The sequence below is a fragment of the Poromitra crassiceps genome, assembly GCF_964638095.1.
Source record: "Poromitra crassiceps genome assembly, chromosome: 22".
NCBI lineage: Eukaryota > Metazoa > Chordata > Actinopteri > Beryciformes > Melamphaidae > Poromitra > Poromitra crassiceps.
The window spans coordinates 20,442,114-20,455,338 of NC_139647.1; the positions used below are offsets into that span (position 1 = coordinate 20,442,114).

The window sequence follows — 13,225 nt, forward strand, 5'->3', positions numbered from 1 at the left end:
ATGTTGATGTTACGACTGTCTTGTACATTCCTTGCTAGTATTGTTTCAATAAAGTTATCAATCAATCAATCAAAAGGCTTCTTGGTTTTATATTGACATATAGCCTTTTTATCTCCTCTACAGTCCCTGAGAAGAGAGCCAGACTTGTGGATTTCTGATAGGCAGAAGGTTGCCATTTCTGTGAGAAATTCCCATACTGTCAGAAATGAGGTGTAGTCCTGGTAGACTAAAACTATTACTCAACAGATATGTCATTCAAAGAATGCTTCAGCACGGAAGATTTATCTTTTTCCAAGGCAAAGTATGACACTAATGACCATGGATCAAGTTTTGATTTCATTGCTACTTTGCTGTGAGGGGGTGTGGCTCTGCCATCAGGCAGCATGCATTTAAGCCAGGCATATCATTATTATAGGCTGCAGATAACAGAGCAGCAAACACATGTCTTCACTTCACCATAATAAACGTAGCAATGCATAATATGACCCAATATGTTGGGCTCATATTAATACTGAAACTGATAAGTCAAGGAGGGGGAATATTTGGTACGTGTCCAACTCCCACATCCTCCTTTTAAAAAGATTGTATGTTCAGCAGCTCAGGAGAAACGGAACTTTACGAGCACAGAGAAAGACAGAAGAAACACACGCCAGACCACAAACCTATACTCATGAAGGCTCCACCTCTCTTCTCCTCTTTAATCTTCTCCCTGATTTAGCCTGTAAGAACTCTATGGTTTGCTGCCCCCCCACCCCCGATTCATCTCCCCTCCTGAGAGGCTTACTCACTATCTTTATGTAAACTACACAAGCTAAAGCCTACAGCAGGGATACTCAACTTGCTTTGCCCGGGGCCACTTTCGTGAAATGATAGAAGGCCAGAGGCCAGTTAATAAACAAACAATATACCGTAAATTCCGGACTATAAGCCGCGGCTTTTTCCCCGTTTTTTGGGCTTTTTTGGCCCCTGCGGCTTATATAACGGTGCGGCTTATCTATGGATTTTTTCAGCAAAAATAAAAATAAAAAACGGAATTCTCTCTTCTTTAGCACTCTTTCTAACTATAAATCCACTTCTGTTTTAATTTCCTCTCTTGCCCTCTTTTCACCACACCGCGGACACTGTGTGCACTGTAAAAAAAAACACAGGTGGTGTTGTGTTATGTTGTTTTGTTGAAATGTTAATAAATGGGAGCTTCCTCAAACAGCCATCTCTTTCCCGACAATCCCCTCTGTGCACGAACCCTTACATATGGTAATTAAACATTAAAACACAAAAAAAAAAAAAAAAAAAAAAACATTAAAACACCCGCGGCTTATAGTCCGGTGCGGCTTATATATGTAAAAAACAGTCAATTTTGCTGCTGCGGCTTATAGTCCGGTGCGGCTTATAGTGCGGAATTTACGGTACATTGTTCTGTAGCGGATTGTAGGTTTTTGGGGTGTCAGCCGGAGTTTAGTCTGACAATGTTGTGCACACCGGATAGTTAGTTAGGTTAAGTTAGTACATACATAAGTGCCTGGGTAGCGAGCAGACGGCGGTATTTGACAATTTAGCAGCTAAATCAAAGAGGGCATTTACACCTGGCGCTAACATGCGTTTTCTGCAATCTGATTGCAATCTGATAGCAGAAATGGTTGTCCTCTCTCAATCCGCATAAAGTTGCTGTATCCAGATTGAGAGGACACATTGCATTTACACTTGTGTTCAATGTGTACACAATGCATCCCTGACCACCTCCGGAGGTGGTTTGGCCGATCAGATTGCAATCCTTCTTCAATGCGTTTTGGGGGTGTTTACACCTGGCATTTCAAGTGATAAAACACAATCTGATTGCAATCTGATCACAGAAAACGCATGTTAGTGCCAGGTGTAAATGGCCTCATAGATTATTGAAACATATTCCATATTCCAGACTGAAATGTTATAACAGAAGTATTGGCCAGAATGACATGAACATTTGGACACGTATTCAGTGGGTATCTTGCATGTTGCGTTCAGGTGCACTGTAAAATAAAACTTGTGGCCGGCGGGCCGCAAGTTGAGTATCACTGGCCTACCGCCTGTTCAGTGCTGTTGTCTGTCTGACACTGGTGTTTTGAATTGGTAGGAGTGACAGTCAGGTACCTTGAAGAAGCTGCCTTTCCTCTCCTGCTGGGGGGGCTGACTGACTGCACTGCTGGCAGACATGTTGTCTGTATGGCCTCCTATGTCCGTCTCTGTCTACTGGAGTGCCTATGAGGGAAAGACAGAAGACATTAGATATATATACAGTATATATACACACAGAATACAAATAACAAGGAGCTTAGTAAGTCTAGTCTGGAGATGTATAATAATCAAGAAGGAAGTGGTTGGCAAAGCAGTTCTGTGTGCGTCAAAATAAAATGTATCTTGGAAAAATGAAGGCAGAATCCAGCCGAACACTGAGTCACACCAACGAAACACATTTCTGAGCTGTTCAGCACGACTGCTGTGATACGGTGATTAGTTTCATTAGGCTCAATTTGAAAATGGCTTTAACAATGAATGAATTTGTTCAAATGAATTTAGTCATACTATATGAATCTAGTAAATATAAATCAATCAATCAATCCATAACTGATGCATTTCGTAGCCTCTGCCTTACACTAGTAGTGTTGTTAATGCTAGTGTTTCTAAAAAATACGAACACCTCATTTTCTTTCTGTCACAAAGCGGATGTTGCTCCTGGCACCGCTCTGGGTGCGTTTGTTTTCTCTTTCCCAAGAAACTCTGGAAGAACAATGTCCTCTTCCCAATCTCCTTTTGTTCCCATTAAGCAATCCAGCAGGATTTCCCGCACATCAAAAGCCAGGGTCACATGATGTAAACTACAGCACAGGGGGCGGGAGAAGCCACCATTCTTCTCAGCAATGGTCTGGTTTATTTATGGTCATTAGACTAGAACATCCCAGGAATCATAAATCAGAGTCGCTTCACTCTTTCTTCACCACTGTCCTTTTATAACGTCTGTCTCTAGAAAAGTCCTCTGCTCATTCACGGCAACAAGCAGTGTGTCTTCAACTCTAAAGCAACTTCTTCCCTCCAGGCCGTGGATGGAGCTCCGACACAGATTTCACGTGTAGCAAAAATAAAATAAAATAAATCATAAAATAAATAAATTAATTAATAATAAATTAATAAATTAATCAAAAGAAAGCCCGCATTAGTCTGTTAGCATAGTGCCTGATACAAATTAACTACGGATGATTTTGCATGAACAGAGATGGAATATAGTATGTGTGCATATGCCCGACATACACAAGACCCAGATGTTCTGGTGGATCATACAAGAGCCAGATGTTGTGGTGGATCTGGATCGGGTAACAGCAGCTGATATGAGCCAGCTGTGTCAAGACATGGAAAACACCCCCCCTCCCCTCCCCTCCCCTCCAGGCCTGCCTGGCACGTGGAAGACAGATCTGAGGAAAACACACATCGACTTCCTTCTACTACAACAAAACACTGTCCTCATCCACACCAACATGTGTTATTAGACAGTTGTGGGGTTGTTTTGAAAGAGCAAGGCGTGTGCCACGGCTACAGATGATTGGCTAGTGGATACAGTCTCTGCACACCCAAGTGTGTGACAGGTGCGTCGGATGAAGATATATAGCGGAACAGAAAAATCCCGCACACCGTGCGTCAAGTGTTGATAACACTTGATGAAGGTCTCTAACCGACCGAAACGTTCATCCAAAAAATAAAAATATTTCTCCAGAGGTGTGTGGGATTTTTCTGTTCTACAGATGATTGGCTGATGATAACAGGATGCAGACAAAAACGTTAGCATGCACGCATTAGCCCGCTAACCAGCACCAAATGAATCCTTCATTAAGGTTCTGGACTCAAGCCTAAAAGTATGCGCCACTGAAGACAAGTCCCGCCGCCTACATCGAGCAGCCAATCAGGTGTCCCGGACAGTTACCGGTCCTGAATGAACACAGTGGGAGGGGCTTGCTTGGGTCCAGAGTGACCCATATGAAGAGTGCTGACAACTGTGATTCATATCATGTGGGGCTGGACACCAGGCTATGCAGGCACGCCTTTGATCTGAGAGCCAGGCCCGGGAAGGTGATCAAGTCTACACATGTGTATATAGGCTAGTACACATGCGCGTGTGCACACACACACACGCACGCGCACGCACGCACGCACACACACACACACACACACACACACACACACACACACACACACACACACACACACACACCACACACACACACACAACACACACACACACACACACACACACACACACACACACACACAGAGTGTGTAGGTGGGTGTATATGAGCCCAGCTGTTGGGCTACGGGAGAAAACAAAACAAAACTAACAGAAAAACACTGGATTACATTTCCATGTTTTTGCTGGTGTGCACACGAGAGAGAGAGATAGAGAGACACACACACACACACACACACACACACACACACTCTCTCTCACTCACACACACACACACACACACACACACACACACACACACACACACACACACACACACACACACACACACACACACACACACACACACACACACACACACAGAGTGTGTAGGTGGGTGTACAGTATATGAGCCCAGCTGTTGGGCTACGGGGGAAAACAAAACTGACAGAAAAACACTGGATTACATTTCCATGTTTTTGCTGGTGTGCACGAGAGAGAGAGAGAGAGAGAGAGAGAGAGAGAGAGAGAGAGAGACACACACACACACACACACACAGAGAGAGAGGGGGGAGGGAAGGAGGTATGGCTGGTGAAGGTATTTCCTGGAAAGCAACAGAAGCCACAGAGTGACAGACAGCAGGCAGCATGGAAGCTGGCAGGCTCATCTCTCTCTTCTGTCTTCTCTAACTGCTGGGCTCAAACATCCATCTTGTCAGAACAAAGCAGGGGGGCGGGCTTGGGGGTTGTTTTGGTTGGAGCAAGACGTGTGTGTGTGTGTGTGTGTGTGTGTGTGTGTGTGTGTGTGTGTGTGTGTGTGTGTGTGTGTCTGTGTGTGTGTGTGTGTGTGTGTGTGTGTGTGTGTGTGTGTGTGTGTGTGTGTGTGTGTGTGTGTGCGTGTGTGAGAGTGATTCACTGGTAAACAGGAAGGGCCCCTGTGGTTGTCAGTTGAGGAAAAATAAACCTTTGGTCTGCCAACTAGTACCATTAATACTCAAAACAGCTCAACTCACACACACTGCATATTTTACACTATGTGTGACCTAGAAACAAAAATGGCAGGAGGTTTGACGTCAAATGGGGCATTTCATTGGAAAATGAAGGTTAGAGTTCGGGTTGGACTGGGATCTGGGTCAATGTCCCCGAGCCAGAAATAACAGCTAAGTGGTTGGACTGTTAGAAGTTCGGTCTTCTTGTCTCGTGTTTTTACAACACACCCACTGCTGGAAGGAGCTCCAGTTGAAAAAAGTGAGTCTTGAAAGGAAACCTGTGAGGAGCTGAAAGACTCGCACAGAGGATTCCCCTTTCCCAGCTCTACACACACACACACACACACACACACACACACACACACACACACACACACACACACACACACACACACACACACACACACACACACACACACATCCATACGTGCACCAGTTTGCAGTTTGCACAAACACACTTATGTACAAAGTCCTTCTGTGCTAATTAAAGCTAGCCAAAACGTAGCCAATTTCCTGTGTCAAAAAGCACGGACGCTGCAGGGAGAAGCACAGAGGAGAACCCCAGAGGAGAACCCCAGAGGAGAACCCCAGAGGAGAACCACAGAGGAGAACCCCAGAGGAGAACCCCAGAGGAGAACCCCAGAGGAGAACCCCAGAGGAGAACCACAGAGGAGAACCCCAGAGGAGAACCCCAGAGGAGAACCCCAGAGGAGAACCCCAGAGGAGAACCACAGAGGAGAACCCCAGAGGAGAACCACAGAGGAGTAGAGCTGCTCTAACAAGGGGGAACACCGATGGGGACGGACCCAGTGGGGTCAGAGGCTCAACCATAGATCTTCTATTACTAAAGATGGTTCACCACAGGCGTTGCAGCAAGTCTCTTAAATGCAAAACGGTCATGTGGTCACCTCTCCCCCAATCTGGGAACCCATCGGTTAAACAAAAAAAACTTTTTTCTTCTCTAACCCCTGGGGGCAGCAGCCCCGTTTCAATGTGGTGCAACAGGAAGTCAAGAAAATCCCTTTCCCCTCCCTGCAAGCTCTGCCATTGGCTCCAACTGACCGGCTCCGCCCATTAATGCATTTCTTTTCCGCTCCGTGCGTGTCACTCTCAAATCTGTCCGTCGCTATGACCAGACGTCCCCGATTTTCGGGGACAGTCCCCGATTTCGGTGCTCTGTCCCCGGCTGGAGCTGTCCCCGAAAATGTCCCCGATTTTGGCCACAAAGTCAAATAATAATACTGGCAAGAAACTCAATAACAGAGCATTTGCGGCACCACAAAAGCCTGTCGTTGTGCTTGTGCACGTTGTGCAAAGTGCTGCCTGTGTGTGACAGAGTAGATCACAGAGTAGATGTTCTCCCTCTGCCCGTGCCGTGGTTTTCCCAGGACCCAGCCGCCCGCAACTGCAGCCCCAGAGGTGGCGAACGAGAGGCGGGGTCTGCTTGCTGCTTTTGCTACCGTCCTTGTTTACCGGACCCCATTCAGCGGGTTATCCATCCCAGTTGTTTTGAATAATTAAAAGTACAGTACCTGGTAAGTAAGTGCAGTAAATAACTCAAAACGTTTTTGCAGAGAAGTCAGTAACGTTTTTATGTACACCAAACTCCATTGAAAAAAATGTCAATTAATGATGGATCATTGTTATCTAGTCATTAGCCTACTGTTCCCTAAATTGGCCTTCAGCCATCAAAACTTTGATAACCCCTGGTTTAAATTAACACAATTATGGTCATATTTATCTCTAGATTACAATTTTAATCATTAAAATTGCCTTTTAATATTAACATGATTTTTTTTTATTATTTTGTCAACATTTAATATTAAATTAGCAGTTAATATGGTCATGTGGCCATTGAATACTTGAAACTGGTGAGCGACACCCTAAACTCAAGGAAAGTGTTTACTGAGGTAATAAATCACTACTGTAGGCTAATGTTTTTGTTTTGTGTAAATAAATTATCCACCAGTTGGTGAGGTCAAAGAGAGAAGTTGTCCCTCTCTATGTTCCTGCCACTCTACACAATACACCAGTTTTTCCCATGAATTACCTAGGCCGTCTAATTTGTGGTAAAATGTGCCAGATAACTAGTAACCATTGTAAACTGCTTCTTTTTCAATTGTTTCAAAATCACAAAGTTCTTCATAGATCTAGCCCCTTACTTTTGCTCTCATCAAGTGCACCAGATTGATGCATTTTACTGTAAAATGTCCCCGATTTTCATTTCAGAAATCTGGTCACCTTAAAACACACACTATTCACGTTCACTTCATTTTGATCAGGTGAAGCGCAGCATGCGTGGGAGCGCCGTTACACCCCTTTTGACGGAGCCTGCCGACAGATTTTCGATGCAAGTGGAAAGTCCGTAGTGTCTCGAGAGATGACCTCTCCCCAAGTCTCGTTACTCCACGTGGAGCTCTAATGTTAGTCTCCCACTTCATAAGACCTGGCTACACAGACGTGGTTTGATCCGCTAACCAGATTCCATGATAACCATGAACTCACATTTTTTTTACCAAGCACTTTTTAAAATCAATGTTAAAGGTGAAATATGTTGGAGTGCGTTGGTTTGGTTTCATGATACAGACCAGTTGTGCATCTGGCCTCGCTACTTTCTCCTTGAAATATTGCATTTTTGGTTGGCTCCATGTCTCCTCCTTCACTCGCTGCGATGCATCTCTTATCTGTGTGCCTGCTGCTCTCTTAACTCCAACAATATGTCAGCAGAACATTCCACCTCCAGTCTGTCAGTCTTATCTATCTAGCCTCAGGTTAGACGAGCTAACTGACATAGCGCAGTGGTTCTCTCAACCTTTATTGAGCCGCGACCCCCAAAAAACCTTAGGCTGGGGTTTGCAACCAACTCACACGGAGTTCACTCACTCACTGACATCTTTTATACAGTTTATATATAGTTTATATAGCTTTATAATACAGTACATCATTGGTATGGGAGATTTAATCATGATGGGAGAAAAAAATATATTTTTTTTTTACCCCCAGCGTGAGAACCACTGACATAGTGGTCATTGAGGCTGGCCTATTTGCGATGTTTTGCTTGGTAACAACATTTCAAGAAACACATTTAGATATCCACTATTTGACGGGTGTTACTTTCCCACCCTGCAGACTGTGGGGGAAATGAATGGTGTAAAGCTGTGTTCACACCGAGATATTTATTTTTCGCTCTGTCGCTTGATTCAACCCTTTGGAATCGCTCCGTCGCTCTGTTTAAATCGTTCATCAACAGGCACACGGACATGTGGGGGCTATAACGTTACGCAATGTCATGATGTTTGTCCACTACGAGCCACCGTAGATGTTTACAAGCTAAGCCTATCAGCGTGCTCCTAATGCGAGCTCCATACCGGTAGTACTAGTCTGGGCACCTTTCACCCCGCTTTTTGTCATGCGGGCGTAAACCACGGAACCAGAATGAACACCGGAAGGAAGTGCGCCAAAAAACGTCTTTGTTGCCGTTAGCTTGACGTCTCTTTCCTCGATTAATTGTCTGATGCAAAGCTTCTGTATTGGCTTAAAAGATGTGAGATTGTGAATCCGCAATGTTTCTACAAGAACTTCTTCAAAAACTTTGTTCGGTACGTCCATCTTTTGTTTTGTTGTTTGCCGTTCTGATACGTTGTGTCTAATTGTCAAGTTAACGTAAAAGTTGACGAGCTATATCCGCTGTTACTTCCTGTCTAGGGCGGGCTCTAGGCCGGAACCAGGCAGGGTGACAAAATCAATTGTGAACGGAGGCCAGGCTCTTTCTCGCCGAGAAGAGCCTGGTGACGCGAGGTTAGGTAGTACAGACTTCACTTCATGTCAGCTGTCAGCCTGTCAATGCGGTTTGTTGCCACACAATAAACCAGCGGTTTGTTCCAAGCCAGTGTGATCCTTGACTCGCTCTCACACGGCAGCCAATCAGCGTTGAACAGCGAGCGACTGATGCCAGCGTATTTTTGCTCGAGTTGGGATATTTCATCTGGGGCGACGAGCGTATTTTCTCCCCATCGCTCTGTCTCTGTCGCTCGGACGCCCAGCGATTTTTCTCCCGGGCGAAATTGCTCGTTTGCATTGACTTTGTATGTAAACTCGATGCCAGCGAAAAACCTTAATAGGTCGGTGTGAACGCAGCTTTACACATCTCATATTCTATATCAGCTTAGTAGGGGTGCACCGATCACGTTTTTTGCCACCGATCACCGATTGCCGATCACCTATGAGAAATATCTGCCCAACCGATCATCGACCGATCACCGATTACCGATTACCGATCACCGATATATATATATATATTTATTTTATATTTTGTAGGCTAAAGGAAACTGCCAACATGAGACAGATGGGAGTTCAACCGTTTAGTTGTCAGTTCTCTTCAGTACAGTACAGCAGTATAGGCTTTTTACAGCATTATGACAGGAATAGTAGGATTGTGTGTGGTCTGGAAAAAGGAGGCAATAAAATATACAAACAGGTCAGTAACCAAGCTTGCTGTTATATAGGCCAATTATAGTGATAATTAACAACTAATAATATATAAATGATAATTAGGTAAACTGTAAGTCAGTTACTCTTAAACACCAGTCTTGAACCATGACTAAAGCCAAAGAGCTCCCACTCATAGAACCGGGGTTATGCACAATAACCGTCATACATTGGGATCCGCATCGAACGAACATCAAAACGACCCGCCCATCGAGGCCGAGTTACAGTGTTATAATTAGCAGCACTATGAGTGCGATCTACATAATGGTGACAGGGTTACATGACGGGAGAAACAACAGAATCACAAGCTACACACGAGCTAAACTCCATCTGAGTAGTGGCATTAATTAGCGCATCCGTCTGAATGGAGCGCACATCCACATAGCAGCACACTTTCGCTTCCTTCAAAGTGCCCGCGGGAACATCAATGCTTGCGTGGAAATTGTCTGTGTGTGCGCGTGCACTACCCCGACTACCACGTTAATCTGGGACTTTAATACACACGGATTTAACAGCATGCAAATGCCTCGGTAGGCGGGAGGACTGGAGGTAACTTCTCTGCTGAGTCTGCTGTAATCACCAGCTGATTTGTGTGATTCAAAGACGCAAGAGGTGTGTTGACAGTCTGGTGCGGTGTGTGCATGGAGGCGAGTACACTGATGAAAGCAAAGCGTGTGCTTTGCAACACAATGATATAAACGTTAGAGCACAATATGAAAGTTAAACGATAGACATTGAAGACATGAAAATGGGCTGCCTCATGTTTCTCACGTGCAGCATGATCGGCTATGCGATCGGCAAAATTAAAGGAATATCGGAAACAGCAGATCACATATTTGAGGTCCAAATCGGCCGATACAGATTGCGTGCAGATCGATCGGTGCACCCCTACAGCTTAGCATCATTTACTGTTACAGATAATAGAAGGCATTATGTGAGGATCGTTAGTGAAACGTGACCTCCCCCTCCCCCCCAAACACACATGCCATACACACACTCTGTTTCACATTTTTTGATGAGGGGGTGGAGGGGTCTAGACGCAGTGAATCGCTTCCCACACAGATCATAGAGAGGCAAAGTGAACGTGACTTCCTGCTTCAGCACTGTACCAGAGATTTTCTTCCGCAATTTATTTTCCCATAGAGACAGTCCGCATGCCTGGGAACGCCCATACAGGCTCTAGGAACGCCCACAATAGACGCTGGGTTAGCCTGGGGGCGGGGTCAGGGTGGGGTAAATTCCCCCGTTCTATCCATTCAGCAAAGTTAGAATTCAGCTGATAGCCCAGCCCAGGCAGACACGATCGGGGATTTAACCACCGCAGTAAACGCACATCTGAGCAGACGTCTTGTGTTCTGCTCCAGAACCCTCAAACCTGTAGTTTAGAGCCGCAGCACCGTCTTTTGGTGAGTCAGCCCGTGAGATATATGGGCGGTTTTACCCCACTCGCGCGCCAGCCGTTTAACATTTTGTGGGCGTTCTCAGACATGCGGACTGTCTATGACGAGACGTGGCCTCAACCTATAGACATTTCGTAAAATGCGTATAAAAAATAGTCTTACTTGGTCAAACCAAACGGTTCAGCTATATTTAGACTCGGGAGAGACCACAATAACGTTTCACTCAGACCAAAAAAAAAAAAAAACATTTAAAAAACATTTTCTTTAAACCCGCAATTTTTTTTACGTTTTGGTGCGAGTGAAATGTTATGCGATCTCTCCTGTTTCTAAATATATCTGAACCTTTTGGTTCAGATAAGCCTTTTAGGAAATGTCTATGGGGAAAATAAATGGCGGATGAAAATCTCTGGTACAGTGCTGAAGCAGGAAGTGACGTTCACTTTGGCTCTCTGGAACAGTTCACACAAAAATTTAAATTCAGTCATTATCTGCTCACCCCCCTGCTGGTGGAAGACAAAACATTTGTAGAGTTTTCCAGGGAAACAGTGACATCATTCTCCTAAACAACTGAAGTGAATGGTGGCCTACTTTCAAACGTAAAGACAAAGGGGGGGGGGGGGGGGGGAATGTCTCCATCTGGCATGAGCCAAGTCTCCAGAAGCCCGGACAGAACATGCCAAGTCTCCAGAAGCCCGGACAGAACACGCCAAGTCTCCAGAAGCCCGGACAGAACACGCCAAGTCTCCAGAAGCCCGGACAGAACACGCCATGTCTCCAGAAGCCCGGACAGAACACGCCAAGTCTCCAGAAGCCCGGACAGAACACGCCAAGTCTCCAGAAGCCCGGACAGAACACGCCAAGTCTCCAGAAGCCCGGACAGAACACGCCAAGTCTCCAGAAGCCCCGGACAGAACACGCCAAGTCTCCAGAAGCCCGGACAGAACATGCCAAGTCTCCAGAAGCCCGGACAAAACATGCCAAGTCTCCAGAAGCCCGGACAGAACATGCCAAGTCTCCAGAAGCCCCGGACAGAACACGCCAAGTCTCCAGAAGCCCCAACAGAACATGCCAAGTCTCCAGAAGCCCGGACAGAACATGCCAAGTCTCCAGAAGCCCGGACAGAACATGCCAAGTCTCCAGAAGCCCGGACAGAACATGCCAAGTTGATTGGAAAAGACGTGATTTACGCCCTGTGTTCAGCTGACATCTTCACTGTAGACGTGAGCTGAAAGTCCCATTTTCACTTTCACTTTAAGCTCAGCGAACGATACTATCTGGTTAATGCGGGAGAAGAAGAATGTTATTGATACAAATTCCATTCTACAACGGCTACAGTGAGGATTTCAGATCCTTTTAGGATTTCTGAAGCGTTTTTCTGAAAATCAGGATTTGAAAAGAAAAATCTCAATTACGCTTCAAACAAATCCTAAAAGGGTCCTCTCCCGGGTCTTAGGACTCAGCCCGGCGGTAGTGGTACTCTATATATGTCCATTCAATGCTTAAGGCTACACGGCTACATGGCTACATGCTCAAACCTGTCTGCTGCTAAGACGTGAAGAAACTTGGCCCTGATCTGGAAATTCATTGTGAAACCGAAGGGCACACACAACATTATTTCACTAATTATCAATCATTCAAAAATAATGAACGTGCTAGGTTTCATCTGTAAGATATATAGATTTGTAAGTGACAGAGATTCCACAGTTGATCCTTCTAAAAATAGTTTAGTCCAGTGGTTCTCAAATGGGGGTCCGGGGGCCCCCAGGGGTCCGTGGCACTTTGCCAGGGGGTCTGCGAAAGGTTTTCAGGAAAATAAAAATATAACTTATTTTTTTTTGCAAAAGCTTCATAGTTCAATGAAAATATTGTATGCTTTAAATCTAAAATGGTTCATGGATTACATTCTAATCTAACAAACATATCAATTTAAAAGTCAAGCACATTACGTGCAAACAACTAAGCTTAGCCCAAAATCACAAATCAGAATGAGGGGGTCCTCGGTATATTTTCTATCTTGTAAGGGGTCCTTGGCTGAAAAACATTTGAGAACCTCTGTCGGTACAGATGTCAGAGTTTGTGCAGTTTGTTTTTGTTGTTCTCAGATATCTGATCTACATCCACTCACAAACACACTCACATAAAACACATAGAAATGAGGA

At 45.0% G+C, this 13,225-nt stretch overlaps 1 protein-coding gene across 1 annotated transcript in view; it reads right to left on the reverse strand.

Annotated features, from left to right (window-relative positions):
- Positions 1-13,225, reverse strand: part of LOC310796467 (ras and Rab interactor 2-like) — a 71,350-nt gene that overhangs the window by 47,293 nt on the left and 10,832 nt on the right. Inside the window, 1 exon segment of the mRNA XM_083658653.1 lies at positions 2,128-2,235. Coding sequence (XP_083514779.1) covers positions 2,128-2,190 — 63 coding nt within the window. The 5' untranslated portion in view covers positions 2,191-2,235.